The sequence below is a fragment of the Atta colombica genome, unplaced genomic scaffold (genome assembly GCF_001594045.1).
Source record: "Atta colombica isolate Treedump-2 unplaced genomic scaffold, Acol1.0 scaffold11, whole genome shotgun sequence".
Classification (NCBI taxonomy): domain Eukaryota; kingdom Metazoa; phylum Arthropoda; class Insecta; order Hymenoptera; family Formicidae; genus Atta; species Atta colombica.
This window is the reverse complement of record NW_017259195.1, coordinates 118681-143031: the sequence shown is the minus strand read 5'-3', so window position 1 is coordinate 143031 and position 24351 is coordinate 118681. Positions and strand designations below refer to the sequence as shown.

Here is a 24351-nt window from a genome sequence, read left to right as displayed (position 1 = left end):
CAAAGAAGAAAAATGGGTTCCACATCAGTTATAAAAAAATGCCATTTCAATTGAACGTTTGCATTTCGTTGATCGTCAGACAAAAGAAAGAAGAATTTTTTTATATCGAATTGTTACTATGGATGAAAAATGGATTTATTTTGATAATCCCAAATAAAAAAAATTATGGGTTAATCCAGGTCAACCAGTCAACCAACGTTTATTTCAAGGTACAATATTCACGATTCAAAAGTATTGCTTGTATTTGTACTTGGGTATATTGTATTGTAAGTATTGTATTTGGGATCAAGGTATTATGTATTATAAACTGTTAAATTCGAAAGAAACTGTTGATCATTATTGACAACAAATTAAGCAAACATTAGACCAAAAATTTTCCAATTGTGAAACGACGCAAAGTAATCCTTCTTCATAACAATGCTCGATCCCATGTTACATTATCAGTGAAGCAAATGCTATTAGAGCTGCAATGGAAAGTCTTACCGCTGCGTATTCTCCAGACATTGCTCTGATTTTTACTTGTTCTGATCGATACAATATACTCTAGAGGATACACACTTTCATAATTTCGAAAATTTGTTGAAAATTGGATCAATTCAAAGAAGAATCTTTTTATCATAATAATAAATCATAATAATAAACCGTAATAAAAGAGGCAATAGGAATCGTCGCAAAAAATAATTGCGCAGTGTCAAATATTAAAATTAATTATCTTACATACAATGTGACAATAATTACATAACTTGAACATTTTGGCTCATGATTTGGGCCATCTTCAGCAAAATGATGTTAAAACATTGTGTCGTGTATAATTTTATGATCAGGTTTGTGATTGATATCAAAAACCTAGTTTTTCGAGCAGATAGTTAAATTATTGGTCTCAGTACCTGATTTCTCAAAAGAATAATATCGAATTTGATTGATAAGGCATTTCTTCTTTCGCATCCGGATTTTTACAGGAAAACATTGAGTTCATTATTAATGTTTTATTACAAAATGACTATCCATTTGATTATATTTTTAAAACAATTAATGAGAGGATTAAAAAATTAATCTATAAGAGTAACAATGATAATGGATCCAATATAAACAGAAAGACAAAAATAAAAAATGGTTTACTGTGCCATATATTGATAATATTTACAAAAATTTAAAAATATTTTCATTTGACACGGTATATCGTTTTATAGTATAAATAAACTCAGTAGTTTTATTAAAGTACATAAAGAACCATTACTGAATTTACAAAAAAGAAATGTAGTCTACAGAATCAATTATAGTGATTGCGATGCATATGTGGGCCAAACAGAAAACTAAAAACTAGACTTTTAGAACATCGTAATCATATAGAAATACTATGATTCAATCAGTTATTATAAATCATAGAATGCATTGCGATCATGAATTTGATGGAAAATGTGAAAGTTCTGATGTCGAGAAGCATTATAATAAACGTTTATTCGCTGAAATAATACATATAAACAACCAATCAAATAAGCTTAATGTAAAAATGGATGATTTAAACAAGGGTTACATAGAAATTCTTAATAAATTGTAATATGTTTCTTGTTTTTTATCACATTGACCGCAATGTCATTGCGTCAGTTACTGTTTCATTCTGTTTCATATGTTTTATTCTATTAATGATTTTTGACTTATAATGTACATCATTTCATATTCAAATTGACGGGATTAATCAAACAATCTTTATAATCACATAATGTTTGTGGTTTTATTGGTTGAGGCGAGTTAATTTGGATTGTTTTTTGATTTTTAATAATGACAGTTCAATAAAAATATAGACAGAGGCTTTCGATTACCAATCATCAGCTTATGAATTGTAATGGTCAACAGATTTATCAACGAAGACTCTCACCTCATCATAGACGATAAATTATACACACAATGTTTTAACTTAACTTTAATACAATGTTTTGCTTGAGGATAGCTCAAGTCACGAACCGAAATGTTCAAGTTAAATAAATTATTGTCACATTGTATATAAGATAATTAATTTTAATATTTGACACTGAATTACTTCTTGCAACGACTCCTATTGTCTCTTTTATCACGATTTATTATATTAATAGAAAGAGTTCATTATTTTATTTCTTATTGTAATTTATTAATCATCATCTCACTTTATCATCGCGCGGAATCCATCTTTTGCTAGAAAGATGAGAAAAAGTTTAAAGGAAAAGATTTTGATTAAGATATTCCATTATTTTGTTTAAATCAGTTTTTGAATTAAAAAACTCTCAAAATTAAATCATCTTCTAATAATAGATCTGAAAATAATTTTGTTGGGTAATCAAAATAATTATATGGAAAATTTAAACAATATATATATAACAATAAACAATGTTGCAAAAAATTTTTATTATTTTGTCTAACAATGAGCTTGAATGTTGTATATAATTATTTTGATAATTGAACAAAATTATTTTCTAATATGTATATCTGGCTATATTTTTAAACACTTTAATAAAACTATTCTTTCTGTGTCATAACTACTTTTTTTCATGATTCTCTTTATACTTTTAATGAAATTTTGTCTTCAGTTTACTTCAAACTTTCTGTAATATAAATATCTCGCAATAATTTCTTTTACCTTTTAAATCATCATTTCAAAAAGATGCGCGTAGTGTTAATTTAGGTTTAATTCCATCTTTTTTCCTTGCCCGTTCATTCTTTTTTACTCTCACAATAACGCTCTGCTTCTCGCGACTTGAAAACTGGATATTTACTGCGTTCGCGAGCCGACCCCTCTTTCGAAAGGAAATGAAATAAAGAGTTTCCGCTCGGTTCCTTCGCAGCTCGTCTAGTTCTTTTCCGATGTTCCTATAGGCTCTATGAGAACTCAGCGTTTATTACATCAACGATTTTCCTGAAAACCGTCGCGTCGCGTCGACGACGCGGTCTCTCTTTATCGAGAATCCTTTTTTTTTGCGATGCGCGGAAAAAATGTATTGGCGAGAGGAGATTCTTTCCGTGCATTTGCATTTTGTTTATTGGAAGTTAACGGATAAAATTTTTCGATGTTTATTGAATTGAAAATGACAACTGTTTTGTTATCCGTGTTATTGGGAAATAAAACTGCATAAAATACAAGTTTAATTACAATTTTTTTAATTATGAAAATAATTCCTCGCTGTCTTTTCTTTTCTTATCTTAGAATGGATTGCCAATATGATTTAATACAAATTCAGATTAAGTAAATTCCGTTCTTTGAATAGCGTGTAAACTGAAACAGATTTGTTTATTATCTATAAAGAAGACAAAAGTTAGGTAGATTGGTAAATAAAAAATTGAACTCGTAAATTAAAAAAATAACCTAGGTCTCCCGATATTACATTAATGAAAGCAACACAAAAATATTGAAGTCAATTTGCAATTTCTACTTTTATATATGTATTAAAAACTTCTTTCATTTTACAAGAATAATCGCGAGAGGTAAACGCGTAATTACTGAAATACAGAAATTTAATCGAGTCTACTGCTCAGGTTACACTTTATTTATTCCGCAATAATAGAGGAACGGAAGTACATCCTGGTCGTGGATGCTTCATAATTACACAATATGCCGGATAGTTTCATGCTAAACTTTCTTTCCTTGTGAAGTTTACGAAGAGAGAAATCTAGATTACTTCTCGCTTCCTCATTGCGAGGAATTGTGCTTTGACGCGTTGTGAGCTCTTGAATCGAGTACTTATCGTAAAATTAATATTAAAGTAACAGTAACAGCTCTGGAAATCTATTGGCAGAAAGCTTGATAAAAGGAGATAAAAAATTTTATTTTAAAGCATTATAAACAAATTTATAACGAGACTTATAATAATTTCAATCGTAATGATTTTTTGAAAATAGTAAAATTCTAATGGTGACAAGATACTGGAAATTATAAATACATATAAATAATATGTGGAAATAGTAATTAAGTGGGGACCGGAGCTTTCTGACAAAATAAAACTTATGGATGATCTTGTAAGGATTTTCGTTGAATTCGATTCCGATCTCAAAATTCTGAAATTCAATTTTCAAAAAATAATCTGATTATTCGTGAAACTTGGTCTTAGAAAGTTTTTAGCATTGCTGAGTGTATCCTGAAAACATTGAAATTCAAAAGGGTAGTAATCTCCTTGAAAAAGGAGGATCTAGTATTATGTACGGTTTATAATAAGAGTCCGAGTTAAAATCAATTAAAATCAGTTTGATTTGAAAATCAGTACTAACTGTTTGTGTAAATCGATGAATTTTAAATGAAGCGATATTGTAAAATTTTGCAATTAAAAAGTTCCTAAAACTGAGTTTTATGATAAATAAATTATTTTTTTCAATTCTGTCCGCAATACTAAATCTATCATTTAAAACTTTTTTATTTAAAATTTCAGATTAAAATAATGGGCCAATATTAAGATAGAAGAAACAACTCCGATGATCTTGATCTTGACATATATTGTCAAAATCATGACCCTAAATAATCTCTACCAGGTTTTGATCGTCGCTCGTCATTCATTAAAAAATTATTAATAAAAGAAGTTTGAAAAATGATGTCTCTTTTCTACTACATAAAACAAAAATTTTCTGCTTTAAAGTATATTTTGTAACTTTTCACGTGAAGCGACTCTCACCGCATCTTCCTGCTGCCAGAATTATATAAGAAAAAATATTTTGCATTATGCATAGCAGAGAATTCGTTCCATCAGAGCACAGTTGTGTCCAAAAGTTAAGTTTTATTGATGAATTTTTTTTAATAACTTTTAAATAACTTGTTAATAACTTTTTAATAAATAACGAGCGATAGCTGGTTCACTGAGAATCATGATCTTAACAAAATGTATTAAGGTCAAGAAGCTGCTTCTCCTAATCGGCATATTTACCGATTAATCAGAATAAAGAATTGTAAAATTATTTTACAGGCCAAATTTTATAAAATCGAGCGAGCAATTTATAAAAGAAAGGAGATGACTCCAAATTGGGTCGCATGTCCATAATAAGTCCTTCGCGCGCGTATAGTTGCTATTATTATAAAGATAATGCGTTTCGCGGGTTTCTTTCGTGTCCAGATCTATTCTTGGAATGCCAACGTTTCGTGAGCCTTGCAGTCCACTTCATCATAATGAGGAACAGCCTGATACTGCTATTATTTTTATTTTTTATTAGTACATAGTTTTCATCATTACATAGTTTTATATCGCATTGTAATTCATGCACTCCATATGTGCTTCACTGTTAAAGTTAACAAACGCATAAATTCTCGATAGGGTATTTATGAGCGATGATGCAGCAAATGGAACAAGAGTGCTAATATCAGACAGAAGTATCTTCCTCTTTCATTCACATTTTATTTACCAAAGTCTTTCAATAAGGACGCTCGATTTTTAAATGTAAATAAAACAAGTTGTGTGTGAGATATCCATTCAATTTTTTTTTTTTTTGAAAGAATATTTTATGGCATTAAGTATGGAATATAACGTCGCTCAAATGTCCGCCGCGGCTTCGCTTGGTGATTCAGGCAGTCCAACTTTCGATGACTTTTTCGCATAAATCTGACTGAATTTGCTGGATGGCGTTTGTTATGTTGACTTTGAGAACATCAATTGTTTGTGGTTTATTCATATAGACCTGCGATTTAAGATAGCCTCAAAGGAAGAAGTCTAAAGGCGTTAAATCGCACGATCTCAGTGGCCAGTTCACGTCGTCGCCGCGCGAGATAACCATGCTCTCAAATCACTCGTGCAGAATGTCCATCGTGGCATGCGGTGTGTGGCACGTAGCGCCATCCTTGGAACTACATATCGGTATCCGTATCATCCACAAGAAGTTGCTTATCATCGATCTGTAGCGCTCGCCGTTGACGGTTAGTGGGCAACGCCCGCTTCGTTTTGGAAGAAGTACGGATCGATGATTCCTTCAGACCAAAATCTGCACCAAACAATGACTTTCTCGGGATGCATTTGGAGCTGGTGTATCTCGCGTGGATCGGTCTCGTTGGTATCGTCCCAAATTCGACAATTTTGCTTGTTTACATATCCATTCATCCAAAAATGAGCCTCATCGCTAAAGATGATTTGTTTGGCGAAATTTGGGTTAACTTCCAACTGTTCCAATCAGCGAACATACAGCGTTGTCTATGGTCGTTTACCTTAAATTCCTGGGTTAGTTGAATTTTATAGGGGTGCAGACCCAAGTCCCGACGCAAAATTCGTCAAGTTGAAGTCGCAGAAAGGCCAAGTTCTTGAACGATGAGAAATTGACTACCTCGGGTTTTCCCGTACACTCTCACAGCAGCGATGTTTTCAGCAGACCTTGCGTTTCGGCGACGTACTGGTGTTGGTTGATTATTTATCGAACCGTTGACTTGAATTTGGCCACTAAACGTCGAATAGTCGACTCAGCAGGACGGTTATGGCAAGGATAGAAATCACGTAATGCGCGGAACGTTTCTCGAACGGAGCACTGATTTTGATAATAAAATTTAATATATGCACACGTTGCTCAACACTATGATTTGCCATAGACTACTAAAATCACAACAAATTTGACAATCAGATGTCACTTTAACATCATGGCTACTATGATCTAACAAATTTCGAGTGTCCCTATTGAAAGACCTTAATTTATTTACCCTAGGGTCTTTCAATAGGGACGCTGTCGAATTTGGGACGATACCAACGAGACCGATCCACGCGAGATACACCAGCTCCAAATGCACCCCGAGAAAATCACTGGTACGGATTTTGGTCCATATCTGACGGAATCATCGGTCCGTACTTCTTGCAAAGCGGGCGTTGCCAAAACCGTCAATGACGAGCGCTACAGATCGATGATAAGCAATTTCTTGTGGCTTAAAATGGATGATATGGATACCAATAACATGTGGTTCCAACAGGATGGAACTACGTGCCACACACCACATACCACGATGGACATTCTGCACGAGTGATTTGAGGGCATGGTTATCTCACGCGGCGGCGACGTGAACTAACCACCGAGATCGTGCGATTTAACGCCTTTAGACTTCTTCCTTTGGGGCTATTAAATCGCAGGTCTATACGAATAAACCGCAAACAATTGATGCTCTCAAAATCAACATAACAAACGCCATCCAGCAAATTCAGCCAGATTTATGCGAGAAAGTCATTGATAATTGGACCGCCCGAATACGTGTCACCAAGCGAAGCCGCGGCGGACATTTGAGCGACGTTATGTTCCATACTTAACGCCATAAAATATTCTTTCAAATATTAGATGTACAACTTTGCTTCCGCCGTTTTTTTTCGGAAATTCGAGGCTTTATTGTAAAAAACTGGTTATACATTTATGATTCAAAGTATTGTCCATCGTTGGCCACTACTTTCTCCCATCTTTCGGGTAGCGTACGAATCCCGCGTCGAAAAAATTGATCATCTTTTGAGGCTATCCACGAATCGATCCAATTTTTTACTTCGTCAGAAGACCGGAACCTGCTGGTCAGCCAGGCCGTGTGCCATTGATCGAAACAAGTGATAGTCAGAGGGAGAATAACATCTGGAGAATACGGCGGGTGGGATAGGACTTCCCATTTCAACGTTTCCAAATATGTCTTGACCACTTTCGCAACATGGGGTCGAGCATTGTCATGCTGCAAAATCACTTTATCGTGTCTCTCGTTGTATTGCGGCCGTTTGTCTTTCAATGCTCAAACGCATCAATTGCGTTCGATACCGATCGCCTGTGATTGTTTCAGTCGGTTTTAACAGTTCATAATACACTACGCCGAGCTGATTCCACCAAATACCAGAGCATGACCTTGGATGTCAAAATCACCGTTCTTGAAGCGTTGAAACCACTCACGACACGTTCTTTCACTAATAGCGGCCTCACCGTAAGTATTTGAGAGCATTCGATGAGCCTCAGCCGCAGATTTCTTCATATTAAAGCAAAAAATTAAAACCTCCTGCAAATGACGAGAATTTAGCTCGTAAACTGACATTTTCAATCGAGAATAACTTTATGACGCAGACACAAATCGACTAATGTTTCTATGGGCTATGGGGTTATGTTGACAGATGCCCAAGTTTATTGTATGACGTCTATGATCTATTTATTTCGACCACCACTTACCGCTAAAGCCATCTATAGAAAAACGGCGGAAGCAAAGTTGTATACCTAATATTTGCAAAAAGATGAAGAATTTTAAACTGTTTATGGGTAAAATATAAAAATCTAAGTTAATATATGCTCCGATTTGGAGCAAAATGAAACAGAGCTAAGAAAAGTATAACATGTTTTAAGAAACATATTCTAAAACAGAATTTTACTGCTTTAAAATCATTTATTCTAAAACACAAACAAATTCAGTGTTTTGAAAATGAATTATCTATTCTGAAACAGAATTTATTTTTTTATTTTTGTTTTTAAAGCAGTAAATTTGCTATTCAACAGCAATGAATTTGTGTTTTAGAGCAGAGAATTTGTTTTAAAGCAGTAAATTTGAGTTTCAGAACAGACAATTTGTTTTTAAAGCAATGAATTGTGTTTATAAAATAATGAATATCTCTATTACAATAAGAATACTTACAACACATTCGCATATGATCATACAGCATGAAAATGTGACCTCAGCGTGTGTTCGTTTCGTGATTGTGATAAATTTTCTAATTTATAATATCCTACTATAATAACCTACTTATCAATTTAAATATTTCAGTTTATGAAACAGAGCGACACTTTTCTTGTCAAATCTTTATTTTTACGCGAAAATGCATCAATTTAGAATATATTTATCAAAATTTTAGGCAAGCGGACTCTTCTTACATTTACCGTTAATTGTAATGTTACAATGTATTCTAGCAACGATATTTTTAACTCCAAACCTGATGTTGTCAAAATTGATGTTGTTAAAATTTATACATGAGTGTATTTGAACTTAAAAATATCATAAAAAGACATGCTAGCTTGAGAAAATTTTAGAATATAATAAAAATACGATAAAAAACATTTTATTTGAAAGTTTAAAGCAAAAAAATATAAAATCGTAAATTTTCACCTATATGGCTTGTCTGAGCAGTATATATAATTTTTTCTACATGCGGCGTATGATTGATGACTTGAGGCACATGCAAGCCTCGATATCGATTATTTTTGTTCTTTGCATGATTATCTTATCTCTTATCATTTAAGGAGTTAGTCAACCCTGAAACAGGATTGCTACAAATTTTTCGTCCCAAAATTTTCTGATTTTCCCTAACTTTCAATAATACATGTTTTGAAATTTTTTTTGTATTTTCATTTTGATTTGAAAATTGTTAAAATTGTTAAATATTTTCTTGATAGAGCAATTTAACATAACAGTGTAAATTACTATTAATGTTGTTGACACTGCATTTAATTGTTAAATCATTTTTTTTTGTCTTTTTCTTTTATGTATGAACATGATATTTTTCCTCTTCTTCTTTTTCTCTTTGCTGTTGTATTTAGAATATAAGGAACATAAATCAATGAATACAGTTTCTTTTTTATCAAAACTATCCTATTTATTAAAATCTCAATTTGCTATTATGATTATTTGAAAGAAAAGTCACAAAAATATGAAATTAATATTTATTTTACTCACTTGTTCATAAGTGAGTAAACTGTGAGAGAACTGACAGAGAACTTCTTTAGATATAAACAAAAGAACAGACAACTTTAAAATTTAATTTTTTACATAAAAATTAAGATTTTAAATCATTTAAATTTTAAACTTTTTTACAGCCATTTTATTTTTCCAGAAAATTTTGCTAAATCTCTGACTTTTTCATGACTTCTCTGATTTCTCTGACTTGTGACAATCCTATAGAAACTTTCAAAAAATTGAAAATTTTTTTTTTGCTTAAATTGATAGTTTAGTTTTAAAAATATAAAATTTTTTATCCGAAAGTGAAATTCCCACGAAGATGTAGTTGATTATGGAGTGATGCAGTAATCGATGCTGCCGTTAAACTGTTCCCATTTATGAATAGTTGCGTCATTTGACGTTACATAGTCTGTACTGTAGATGACGTTGACAAACAATTTTAATATAAATTATACCAATTTAGAAATCAATGTGTCCAAGTGTTTAAAATACGATGAAAAGGGATTGTTATTGAAATTTTAATTGCGTTTTTCTCAGAATGGTGTTTTCGGTGGACATCAGAAAATTAATTCAAATGCTTTGAAATTTGGCTCAGTTATTGTCAATTGAATTATCTAAAGAAATGGTGAACTTAATTCCTGGCGTTTTTTTCAAAATTGATTTATTTTGAAAGGAAGATGAATGAATGCCTTAATCAAAGTAATTTTCTCCATTTTCTATTACTTTTTCCCATCTCTTCTTACAACAAGACAATTCCACGAAGGTAGAATGCGGTGTCTTTCTAGACAATCCATTCATCCATTTTTGGATTTCGTAACTGGAGAAGTGTGTGTCCGTAAGTGCGTGTTCCACCGAAGAGATGGTAATCCGACGGTGCTAAGTCTGGAGAGTACGCTGGAGGATTTTCCATTCAAGTTGTAAAAATGTTTACTTCATGCTTTTCACAACATGCGGTCGAACGTTATCATGCAATAAATGATTTTGCGTCGATTGTTAACCACGGATGATCTTTTTTGCATCAACTCGCCATTCAATCGGCATAATTGTTGTTTATAACGGTCAGTTGTAACGGTTTCATTTGGATGAAAAAGTTCGTAATACAGCACATCCTCCTAGTCCCACCAAATGATAAACAAGGCCCGTTCATATGCCCGTGAATATTCCTCTTCGGCGTTGAAACGGATGGTTGGTCGGAGTTTATCCATTTTTTCCGCTTGGGATTATCAAAATAAATCCATTTTTCGTCAGTCACAATGAGCTACAAAAAAAAGTCTTTTTTCTTTGCTTGGCAAGCAAAGAAATTGCGATAGACAAACAATTCAAAATGGCATTTATGACAACTCAGGATATGGTAGCCATATCCTTTTCTTATGAATCTTTCCCATGACATACAAGCGTTTTAAGACGGCTTTTGGAGTAACATTTAATACTTTCGACAACTCTAAAACTTTGAGCTGGATTCTCATCGAGCTATTCTTGCAGCTCTACATCTTCAAATTTTTTCGGCTGTCTTGGATGTTCTTTGTCTCTCACGTCAAAATTAAGCGGAAGTGTTTAAATCAAACTATATGTTTTTTCCGATGGAGTTTCATCACTATACACTTTGGATAATAAGCGATGCGCTTCAGCTGCGATTTTCTTGAGGTTTAATGAAGAAGCACATGTCGGAAAAACAGTTCATCACGGTTTATTTTTAATCGATTGAAAATCTCTTTGGCGTCGAGAAATCTAACCTATAAGGATTGAATCACTTTCAGCGATGTCTAAACTACAAAAAACAATGACTTCACCATCGAAACTTGCCAGCGCCCTCTAGCAAGCGGTAGAAATTAAATTCATCATTTTATACCTGTGATTTTTGCGATAACTTATATATTTTTTTTATCCATATTTTTATGTCGAATTTTTATATGAAAATTTTTTTCACGCATCATTTTCACATTTTTTAAATATTTTTTAATTCTGCCAGATATTTCTTTAGCAAATTTAAATTTCTTTAGCAGATTAAAAATAATTTTATAATTTTTACAATAGTTCTAATTTTTGATAGAATATTTTAGATTTGTTCTGTCGCGGAGGCATTCATCACATGCAGGCTTCCAAAAAATGTTCTGTAGCGCCGCCATTTTGTTTTTTAGAATTATAATTTTTATACATTTTGTATATCAAAGTACAAGTAACAAATAGATATAAAAACATTTTTTATATTATGTATAGTTTTTTAATAATCACTTCTCTCTTTAATAATGAAAGTAAGATATGATTTTGAGGCCTCCAAAGTGGACTAACCTCTTAAAAGATATACAGGGTAGGCCAAAAATCTGGATATACCAAAATATCTCATAAACGATGCAGTTTAGAAAAAAATGTTTCTTAAAAAGTTGTAAAGTTTCATAAAAATGAATTTTCAGCAAAAATGAAAATAAGAAACAATCTCCAGTGATCTTGAATATTATTCAGGACTTGAACGACATTCAGAGGTTTTAGCCGTCGGTCGGACATCTTGCGCAGTACTGTAACTTTGCAGTACTGTAACTAATGCCAGTACTGTAACTTTCAAGCACACCAGGATAAGCTTAAATCCGCTGTTTTTTAGTCAGAAAAACACATTTTTTTTTCCTAGGAAACCAAAACAAATTTATTCAAAGTACTTGCCCTCACTAACTATACATTTTTCCTATCTTTCGGGCAATTTGTGTATACCACGCCAAAAAAATTCCTTATCTTTCGAGGCAAACCACTCATCAAGCCATTTTCGGACTTCTTCGTAAGAATCGAAGTGCCGCTCAGCGAGCGCGTGGCTCATCGACGAAAACAGGTGATAGAAGGTGCCAGGTCTGGTGAGTAAGCGGGATAGAGTAGCTTCCCAGTTGAGGGTCTCCAAGTAGTTTTGGATCATTGACGTGTGCGATGGTGCGTTGTCATGGAGGAAAATCAGCTTGTCATGTCTTTTCCGATAATGCGACCTTTTTTCACGCAGAGCACGGTGCAATTTGATCAATTGTTGTTGATGGTAGCGGTGAGCATTAACAGTTTCATCAGGTTTAACAGCTCGTACATGATACTCTCCTGATCTCCACCAAACGCACAGCATTGTTTTCCGTCCGAAGCGATGGTCTTGAGGAAAATGTTGATGATTTGAGGGGATTTGAGGGGATCAACCCAAGATTTCTTGCGTTTAGGATTCTGAAAATAGATCCACTTTTCATCGCCTGTCACAATCCGATGCAGAAACGACTTTCTTTTTTTTCTGGCAAACAGAATTTGGCATGTGTTTTGGCGTCACTCCATCTACCTATCGTTCAGTTCATGCGGCACCCATTTTCCGATCTTTTGAATCTTCCCCATGGCATGTAGCCGCATGGAAATGGCTGCTTGAGAAAAATGCTTGCCAATTGCTCGGCAAGCATTTTTTGCGATTGGGTATCGTCCTCGTCCAAAAGAGCCTGTAATTGACAGTCCTCAACCTTTCTAGGCCGATTTTCGCGCTTCTTGTCACTCAGGTCAAAATTGTCATTGAACCGGCGAAACCAATCTATGCACGCTGTTTCCGATAAAGCATTGTTACCATAGGTCTCCACAAGCATTCGATGCGATTTGGCAGCCGATTTCTTCAAATTGAAACAGAAAAGCAAAACTTCCCGCATATGCTTTCTTTTTAGTAAAAAACTAGACATGATTACGAAAGAAAAAATGTATGTTGTTGTATGAAATTGCTGATGATGTGCACTGGTTAATGTTGACAGATGTCAAACACATAAAAAAAAGTGTGTTGTGTGCCCAGGGTAGCTTTGTATGCTCACTAATGCCACCTATGAGCAAACAGGATTTAAGCTTATACACCTGGTAACTCGAAAAGTACTTAATGAAAATGAACCTAATTATAGTGTTTTGGAAAACTCTTAAGATAAGCCACAAGAATATTTAATAAAATAGAGGGGGTTCCATTTAAAAAATTCATGTTGATTTTGACTTGACCTTGACAACGCCATTCTAGATTAAATAACTACTCGTTGAATGGGTTTTTTAAATTTTATTTTTGTAAGAAACATTTTTTTTTTAAATGCAATTTATGAGATATTTGGGTGTATCCAGACTTTTGGCCCATCTTGTATGCATTGTTACAACTTACCTCCGTTGTAGTTGTCTCCTCTAAACTATTATTTAATGGGTTAAACCTTAAAACCTTACAGCTTTTATATATAACGTTTTTCAAGGAAATGCATATCATACGAGATATTTAACCGTTGCTTAACTTTTGGAACACACTGTATATAATGATATATGGATTAAATAATATATTAACTAATTTTATCTATATTTTATTTACAGAAGAAGTGTTCAGCTCAAACAAGGCGCTCTGGTTTTCTCCGAGTGGCACTAAATTGATCTTCGGTTATTTTGATGACTCCAGCACTCCTGTTATGACTATACCATTTTACGGATATCCTGGAAGCTTATCTTTCCAATACACGTCGGCGATACCGATCCACTATCCTAAAGTAAGTACATATGAACCTTATCCTACTGCTCCATTGTTTTCACAATATACAATAAATATTATCTCGGACATTGTCATATTTTTAATTCATCGACTTCTGATGTGACTTTCTGATCTACACGTATATCCTTATTATTAACATTATCATTTTTTATCGAAAAATTATATTAGGTGTACAACTTTGCTTCCACCGTTTTCCTATAGATGGCTTTAGCGGTAAGTGGTGGTCGAAATAAATAGATCATAGACATCATATAATAAACTTGGGCAACATAACCCCATAGAAACATTAGTCGATTTGTGTCTGCATCATAAAGTTAGTTCTCGATTGAAAATGTCAGTTTACGAACCAAATTCTCGTCATTTGCGGGAGGTTTTAATTTTTTGCTTCAATATGAAGAAATCTGCGGCTGAGATTCATCGAATGCTCTCAAATACTTACGGTGAGACCGCTATTAGTGAAAGAACGTGTCGTGAGTGGTTTCAACGCTTCAAGAACGGTGATTTTGACGTTCAAGGTCATGCTCTGTATTTGGTGGGACCAGCTCGGCGTAGTGTATTATGAACTGTTAAAACCGACTGAAACAATCACAGGCGATCGGTATCGAACGCAATTGATGCGTTTGAGCCGAGCATTGAAAGACAAACGGCCGCAATATAACGAGAAACACGATAAAGTGATTTTGCAGCATGATAGTGCTCGACCCCATGTTGCGAAAATGGTCAAAAAGTGGTCAAGATATACTTGGAAATGTTGAAATGGGAAGTCCTACCCCATCCGCCGTATTCTCCAGACGTTACTCCCTCTGACTATCACTTGTTTCGATCAATGGCATACGGCCTGGCTGACCAGCACTTCCGGTCTTATGAAGAAGTAAAAAATTGGGTCGATTCGTGGATAGCCTCAAAAGATGACCAGTTTTTTCGACGCGGGATTCGTACGCTACCCGAAAGATGAGAGAAAGTAGTGGCCAGCGATGGACAATACTTTGAATCATAAATGTATAACCAGTTTTTTACAATAAAGCCTCGAATTTCGGAAAAAAAAACGGCGGAAGCAAAGTTGTACACTTAATATTTTTTAAATTTTAGCTTGATATACAAGATTTAATTTAAATTTCAAGTATTTTAAAATTTAATATTTAATAATTATATATAGATATTTCTTTGCTACCTGCACAAAGAAATAATAAATTTCATATATTTTTTACGTATAAAATTCTGTACGTATATAATTTTGTGATATCGGGAGACACGGTAATATCTCGGCGCTAAACATGGCGTGAGACACTGTACTTTCTTTACGCGAAATACATTTTACACGTTTTTACTATCCACTATTTTTATTGATTATCTTTCTGAAAGATGTTTGCGCATCCGGAAAATGAAATTTTTCGCGGGGAAAACATAAAGGCAACGATTCTGAGCGTTAAAGTGTCTCTCAGAAATATCCTACTCACTTGGTCTCACCGCGAATTTCGTTCCACGCTGTTCCATGCTCTCCGAAATATAAAAAGCTATCTAATCGAGGTTACGTCCTGAAAAGGTGAGAGGAGCGAGTATAGCACCTTTGTATTTTTCAGTATCTTTTTATGAATTTTGATTGATACCGTCGTGAAGCAACGTAGAAAAATATTCATCATTGATTCAATTTTTTTAATGACATTTTTATTTTCATACAACAACTTGTAAGACGGAAAATTATTTGAATGTAGAAAGGGTTAAATAGACAAATAAATCTCAGAAATGATATAAAATGTACCGTGCAAAGATTTCCATTTATAAGTTTAAATACTCGCAACTTTATTATATCGCAACTTTAAAAAAAGAAGCTTATACGTTCTCTTTTTTAATATTTAAATATTTTTCGCCAGAAGAACTGCATTATCTGCGAAAGATGATTATAATCATATTATTTCTTCGATATACTATGCAATATACAATTCGATATACAATTGCAATTGATCAAATGGCGAAAAGGATACCATACGGTTATGACAAATGTTCTCGGTTTTTTGCTGTTCCACGCGTACACTCGAATAAAATTCGTGGAGGATCGATTTCTCTCGAAGAGCGCAATTAAATTCTAAATTTGATGTACAGTTCTACTTTGAGTGCCGCTGTCCTTTTAAAGATGATTCTTTAAATCAAATTTTCAACTTTGAATTAAAGTCATGGTCTCATTAGCCAAGTGATTCATTTTGATGTGCAACTGCCATTCTGTCATTTTTCTGAGTACATTTATCTGAATTTCTTTCGCAACTTTATTGTGCTTCAAAGCTTGTGCTTTAAGCGACATTTTAACAGAAATGCAATACATTCTATTTATCTAATTGTAAATTCTGTTGAATTTGCTTTATTCGTGATGGCCGCAAATGGAATTGTTATTAATATTCATTTCAGTCAAAGAGGAAATATATCACGAAAAAGAGTTTATTCTATAAATATTTACATCTGTGTGAAATTTTAAATTTCCTTGAAATTATAATAAAATACAAATATGACTGAGCGATTCGAATAATTTTATTTTATGATTCGAAAATATTATGCTGAAACAAAGTAGCTCGTAATATAAACTCGCCGTTTGGAAAGTGCTATTATTATCGACAGAAGAATTAAATGCGGGGATATCTATGCGAAATTTGCATCATTTTTACAAATTCTGTTATTATTAAAATCGTTATGGATTTTTTTAAATTTGTGCATAATGGACAATAAAATAAATTTGCTTAGTTTATGGAATTACAGTTTACAAAAATGTTTTAATATCATTGATTGAAACAGATATCTATTTCGCATGCAATTAACACAATCGTTCAATGAAAATTATAAATGTTATAAGCGTAAAACAGAATACAAATGCAAAAATTGTACAATATAATTTCCATAAGAAAATAATAAAATTTATTAAATTAAAATTTTTATAGAATTTATAATTTTGAAACTTTGATTATGTTAAGTTCATTTTGTTGTTAAGAATGCTTAATGAGCAATAATGTTTTCACACTTTTTTGTTATTAACGTCACTTACTGTTTCGTAGAAAGTTAAGTTCTTGCGGAAAGCGCGAGAAATTTCTAGAATTTGTTAAAATGTAATCAAGAATCATCCTTAAGCTACGAGCAAACAAAACTGACTCGAGCTAGGCATCGCGTTATTTTTTGATGAAGCAGAGAGCTTTATATGCCAGTAAATTAATATTAGTATAATATCAAAAAGTCTCGAACAAATAAATAAACACTGCAAACAGTAATTACATCGTTTTGCATCTTGAAGTTAAACAAGATTGTCATTAAAACTTTCGTATTAAAACGAACAAGATTTTCAAATGCACTTAAAGTAATCAGTGAAGGAATAGCCATGGCGGAGAATCGAAGATTTATGTTTTCAATTTCATTAAACATTTTTGTGTTAACAAACAATAATAATTTCACATATTTCGCAAGGAAATTACGTTTCTTGTAAATATACCCGATTATTCCCTTTAAAACTAAAATTTATTCTGTGATTCTTCATATCCGAAGATAAATCGCTAAAATTTACAGCTAAAAATTTTAATTTCCATTCTACTCGATTGAAGAATTTATCGTAAAAATTAAGATTTCAGGTTATCTTTGGTATACGGACTTGTGAGAAAAAAGTTTTCGGCACTATAATTATATAATAAAGTAATTATAATTTCTAATTATAATTATTAAAAATATAATTTCTAATTATAATTATAATTTTGTAAAATTTTATAATTATAAAAGAAATTATATTTTCGTATAAATTAATTTATTTTGAATCAAAGCTCCTTTGAGATGAATCAATCAATAAATTAATGCCTTTGTCAGTCATGCACTGGATTTTGGTATGAAATAGTTTCTTTATTTAATCTTTTAGACATACGTTTTGATCCTTAATTCAGATTCTTTTCAACGTCACATTTAATTTTGCGAAATCATTGTGTTTCTTGATACACTGTACAATAATGAAGTAAATTAAAAAATTATACTTAACCTAGCGCATATAACAATTTATAATTACTTGGATGCGCAGAGCAAATATATTGATAATTAAATCAATGATAGATATATAATTGAATTTTCAAGTACATGAGTTTCGTTAAAGAATATGAAACTGATATATTAACTAATCGAATGGTACCATTCATCTGACTAGTAAACAATATATTGGTATCATGGATGAGAGAGAATAGGAGAACTTATATGGACGAAGTCATCAAAAAGCATGGTTTCGTCTGATCCACGTATGACATATCACAATTATCTCGTATACAACATTAGTATGGAATATTGGAAGTCTGTTTTGTAATAAACTTCAGTTTATTAATATCTTTGTATGCTATACTTGTTACGTTAATGCCTTTTATAAAATTCTTAATTTTATCAGAAATGCCTACAATATAAAATATTGTAAAAAATAAATAGCATATTGTAATTATTACTACAAAAATATAAGTAAAAATATTAGTAATAATAATTAGTTATAATATTAGTAATAATAATTGTATTTATAATTTACGAATCGATTTGAAGTACTTAAAAATTTAGAACAAATCTGAAAATAATTTTGTTACTAAATAATTACGTAGATATCTCAAGCATGACGAGTAATGCTGCAAAAAGTTTTAACATTCTAGTAACTAGTTTGAATGTTCTACAATATTTTGATAATCCAATAAAATTATTTTTAGTGTGTCAAATTAAAATATAGATATGGGAGATCAGGGGGGCTAATAGAGTCATTTTTCAGTTTCAAATTTTTACAGATGAAATTAAGAGACTTATCGAAAAAATGAATTCTACACGATTTACTACACCACTTATTACATACATTTGACTACCTAATAATATTTTAATAATAAGGGGATTGCTAACTAATATGAAAAAAAATGCATTTTTATAATGCATTTCATCTGATTCAACTAGTCTCGGCACCGAAATAAGATGACTAATCGTATGAGGTAATCTGAATGACACTATTAAAATAAAGATTAATAAGATCATTTATATTTATGTATATTTTAAGATATATCTTTGCTATATATTAACAAAACTTTTATAAAAATGTATTTTAAACAGAAATTTATTATAAAATAAAAAAAATATAAATATATTTGTACCTTGTTATTAGATAAATAACAATTTATCTATTCTAATCGTTATTCAAATTGCATTTATAATTAACATAATACGATAAGTTACATTTTATGCATTTAGAATGTGCTCACATGTTCACAAAATTATTTTTAATGTTTTCACATTATTATTATATTACTTCTATTACACTTAAAAGTAATTTTACAAAAGAAAGGAGAATATATGAACATATAAGGAAATATATATTTATATATGATTGTATATGTTTATGTATAACATATATAATTTACAATATTATATTATATATGTATGTTTGTACATATTTATATATGCATAAAAATTTTTTTATACACGCAATTTAACTATTATTGCATATTTTTATTATTAAAATTTATTAAAACTACAAAAATTATTGCATTGTACTCGTACAGCGCATTAACATTGAATCAATATCTTAGAAATATTGATTTGCAATATTGCGAACATCGTGAAATGTAGATTCAATGTGGAAGAGATATTGCAGAAATGTTTAATATCCGTTGAATTTCAATGTCTGTGAGAAAAAATGTTTCCCACATAAATTAATTTAATTTTATTATTATTGATTAATATCATAGTATTATTGATTAACATCTTATTTCAGAGAGAACACACACGACAAAATTATAATTGAAAAAAAAAACGTTTCCCTTTTATTTGGGAATTAATTTCCTTATTTTCCTAAGCGGTCATCCATCCAATCTTGTACGCTATCCAACGATGCTTAACTTCTGCAATTGTACGGAAACTGCAATTTCGATCCACGAATACTGAATGTTAGTGGATGTATAATTATGACATATAGATATATGGAAAGATCGAATTGACACCACGCATCGGACCTGTCAACACAAACAATACCATATATGCAAGCATTCTGCTCACGCGATCGATTCTCGCGTAAACATATATCGTTTAGAAATGAATTCATTCAAAAGATAGAAAATTTAAATGATTTAAATTTTCTATTTATATTTTATTTTTGTTCATTTTTTACAAAATAAAATAGATTTCGATATATAATTTATTCAATGTTTTAACAACAACATTAACAATCAATGTGGAAAAATCAATAAAAATTCAATTTATTCAATATTGTTTCAACGTTGCAGCAACAATCAATGTAGAAGAATCAATATAAATACAACATTGATAAAACATTGATATTTCAGCATTCAACATTGCAACATCTTAACAACATTCTTTTAACGTTCTGTGTTGTATGGAGTAAGTGCATTTAAAATAAAAAAGAATATTCTCTAAATTCTTTTGAGTGAAATGCAGCTACTTATGAAATAGAGTGAGATCGCCCTGGTAAAAAAAGTTGATAGAGATCGATTGAAAATGATAAATTTATATCAATTTGTATCATTTTCTATAAATTTATTGTAATTTTCTATTGTTAACCTCGCGATTGATCGGATATGAATCCTATTGTATTTTATTGGATTTTATAAGATTTGTACAAGATTCCTATATGTTCTGATTCAAATTAATAAATTTACGAATGTCATATATTAAAGATATTAAATACATATTAAATAATTTCATATTAACGATAGGATTTCTCTATCAATGTTTTTGCTAGGACATAAGGAATGACAGATTTCTTAATCTAATTTTAACGATTAATATTTCGATTCGCAAGGTAGAACAATGCTTCTTTTTGCTTTCAAATTCATTTCATATAAGAACACGTCGAATGACTCTAATTTTATCGAGATTGGACATGAAGGAACTAACCTAGCAAATAGGAATGAATTGAAATGAATTGAGTGCAATACAAACAATATACAAACACATTGTGAATACTATCACATTCAAAATTTTGTCAATTCAAAATTTTGAATAGGAAATGCAGTTTTTCAATCCAATTGCATCCAATTGAAGCTAATTGAATCCAATTGAATCCAATTAAATCCAAAAAAAGTATTTGCTATTTAAAATATGCATTCGGATAGAAAAAAAATTCAATCCATTTTAATCCATTCTCGTTTGTTGGATTGAGAGTAGATACTATCAGAGTCGTCATTAAATTAATTATATATATATAGAGTTCCGTGTTGGGGGGTTAGCCTACTAGCTCCTCATCCGTTCATTTTTTAAAAACATTAACAGTATACATAACAAAGACAGATAAAAAATCTGTTGAAAAAATCTGTCTTTATTATTACTATGTTGTGGTTAGTCTATTGATCCCGATCTCTTCTACTTTCGCATAGAGTACCTATAATAAGAGTAGGTCTCCAACCAAAGTGTGAATGAGGCAAAACCGAAAACGCATCGAAACACAAGCGTATGTGAAGTATAAAATTAAAATTATACATACAGGGTGGGCCATCTAGCGTTTGGAATTTCAACTACTAGTTATTTTGAATTTGAAAGACGTAATAACATTTATGACGTATCAGAAATTTAGTTTTTTGTGTTTGACATTTACGAAATGGATTACTATATGCTTGAACAAAATTGGGAAATATTGAAAACTTACTTCCAAAGTGATGAGTCTTCAACCCAAACTGTAAGAAATTTACGAAAAATTTGAAAAGAAATGCTTTCACGCAGTTTGTGGATCAATTTATGAAGCGAATTCGGCAAACTGGATCTTTATTGGATAAAGTAACTCGTTCACGTGCTCGTCCAGTAAGGTCAACCGAAAACATTGCTGCTGTTGCTCAGAGTGTGTTTGAACAACCATCAACATCAACTCGTCACCGTTTTCAAAACTTTCATGCACTTCTTTGAGAAGAATTTTGAATAAAGACCTCGATATGAAGCTGTACAAAGTTCAATTAGTGCAAGAATTGAAGCCGCATGATCATCTGATGCGTTTTCGGTTCGCCCAATGGGCTGAACAACGCTTGAAGATGAGCATTTTTACCGAAAAATCATCTTTTCTGACGAAGCTCATTTTCACCTCGGTGGCTATGTGAACAAGCAAAATTGTCATATTTGGAGGTCAGAGAATCCGCACATGCATCGTCATGGAGAAACCGATGCATCCACAACGAGTGACTGTTTGGTGTGGTTTTTGGTCCAGCGGCATCATTGGGCCATTTTTCTTCGAAAATGAGCAAGGAGCTGCCGTGACTGTCAATGGCGAGCGCTACCGCGCCATGCTAAACGAATTCTTGCTTCCCAAATTTGAAGAGGAGGACACAGACGACATTTGGTTTCAACAGGACGGCGCACCTTGCCACATAGCCAACGCTACAATCAATCTTTTGTGCATTGTCTTCGAAAATCGCATAATCAACCGAAATGTTGATGTTGCTGCAATGATTGGCCGCCTCACAGCTGCGATTTGACTCTGCTGGACTATTTTTTATGGGAAACCAAGGATGAGTGTTATGCTAACCAGCCAGAAACGATTCAAGAATTAAAACATGAAATCAAAGTTGCCATCGATGAAATACGCGCCCATACAGGAAAATGTACTGAAAAATTGGATTGATAGAATGGGGTATTGTGCAGCCAGCCGTGGAAGTTATCATTTGAATGAAATTGTATTTCATGTTTAATGATAATGTACTACCTTTCCAATAAAGCCATAAACTTTGAAAAATATTCATGCGTTTTTTTTTAGAGCCAAATTAAATTCCAAATTTTAAATGGCCCACCCTGTATAAAAATGGGTGCGTTCAATAGAACGCAAGCATTTTATAAATGTTTGCTGAAATAAGACCATTCCTCTAAATCTTAAAATATAATTTAATCAGTGCGAAGAAAACTTCCAACAATTGCAAAGTAAATATTCAACTGAACGCAGAGGGAGCCAATGATTTTATAATGAATAAATTAAAGAAAAATGACAACAGGGGTAAATAGAATGAAACAAATAGAATGAAGTGAAATTTGTTTAAAAATAAATAGTATGAAAATGAATGAGCTTAAAAATAAAGATTTGAGTATTAACTATCTTTTTAAAAGTATATTTAATTTTTTATTAAGTATATAAATACTTTATTATAGTATATATATATATAAAACAAATACACATACACACACACACACACACGCGCGCGCGCGCGCGCACGAATATAAAATCAATGATGAATCATAAAAAGAAAAATTAATAAAATAATTTATTTTGAATGTAAATTAATTATCGAGGTATTATATTTCACGGTAATATTATAATAGAAATCAAAATAGAAGTCCATTCAATACAATCTGTAATATTATTAAGAAAAGAGATATTAGCGCGTAAGATTTGTTATGCGTATGGAATTTTTTTATTTAACTAAGGGCTTCTTGCGTAATGATCTCAGCCCCGATAGCCATTTTGGTTCTTGCAGAGACCTGGCAAGAAGGGAGTAGTCCGAAACGAGTCATATTGGAAGACAGTTGTTTTGAGTTCTTGTAAAATACAACCTCATAATCTCCAAGTCTAAATCGTTGTTTTTTGTATATCCTGATGACAGAAGATGCTTACAAAATCAAAAGTGGCATTCGTGGTTGGCGAAATCGCTGTGAGGTTCGACAGGATCGAATAAGTTTATTCGGGAAGGCGAGAAAATTTGACAAGCGAATTGATAAATCGAGAATCCGTTGCATACAAGGATAAATCCGAAGACGACAAGAATCAGGAATAAGATCCCAAGTCGAGGATATCGAGTACGATACGGCAGATGTAAGTAACATATACGTGCAAACCTGCGGAAATTGAGCGAGCGATCGGCTGCTTATTTGAATACAGAAGTGTGAATGCATAAGTGCATAAGTGCAGAAAGTCGCGAGAATCCGTCGACAGTGACAAAAGTTGCGGAAGCAAAAATATCTCACTTTCGCACTTCCACGAGGCACAATGATCGAGAATCGATAAAACAGTAAGGTGATAAGAAAATTACCGACACAGCACGATGGATTCCAAACATTAGTGGCGCTGAAAGAAAAGTTACGACAACTAAATCTGAATGTCAGCGGTAATAAGGTCGAGTTAATTGCGAGATTAGATGAAGTAAATTCTACCCACGGATACAAGACCTTAAGGAGGAGAAGAGCAGTGCGGAAGAGGGAGCCATAGAGGAACTAATCGATACGTCACGACGGACTTTCGGTTAGGCGAGAAGACGTCTTTTTCTGGCATGCTTACTTTTTTTCGCTA

The 24351-nt window shown here is 32.3% G+C and overlaps 1 protein-coding gene across 1 annotated transcript in view; it reads left to right on the top strand.

The window, feature by feature from the left end:
- The window catches only part of LOC108693744 (dipeptidyl aminopeptidase-like protein 6), a gene marked incomplete at its 3' end in the record, with an annotated part of 639532 nt that overhangs the window by 533984 nt on the left and 81197 nt on the right, over nt 1–24351 (top strand). The window contains exon 8 of the mRNA XM_018202862.1: nt 13934–14103. Coding sequence (XP_018058351.1) covers nt 13934–14103 — 170 coding nt within the window. The remainder of the gene's footprint in view (nt 1–13933; nt 14104–24351) is intronic.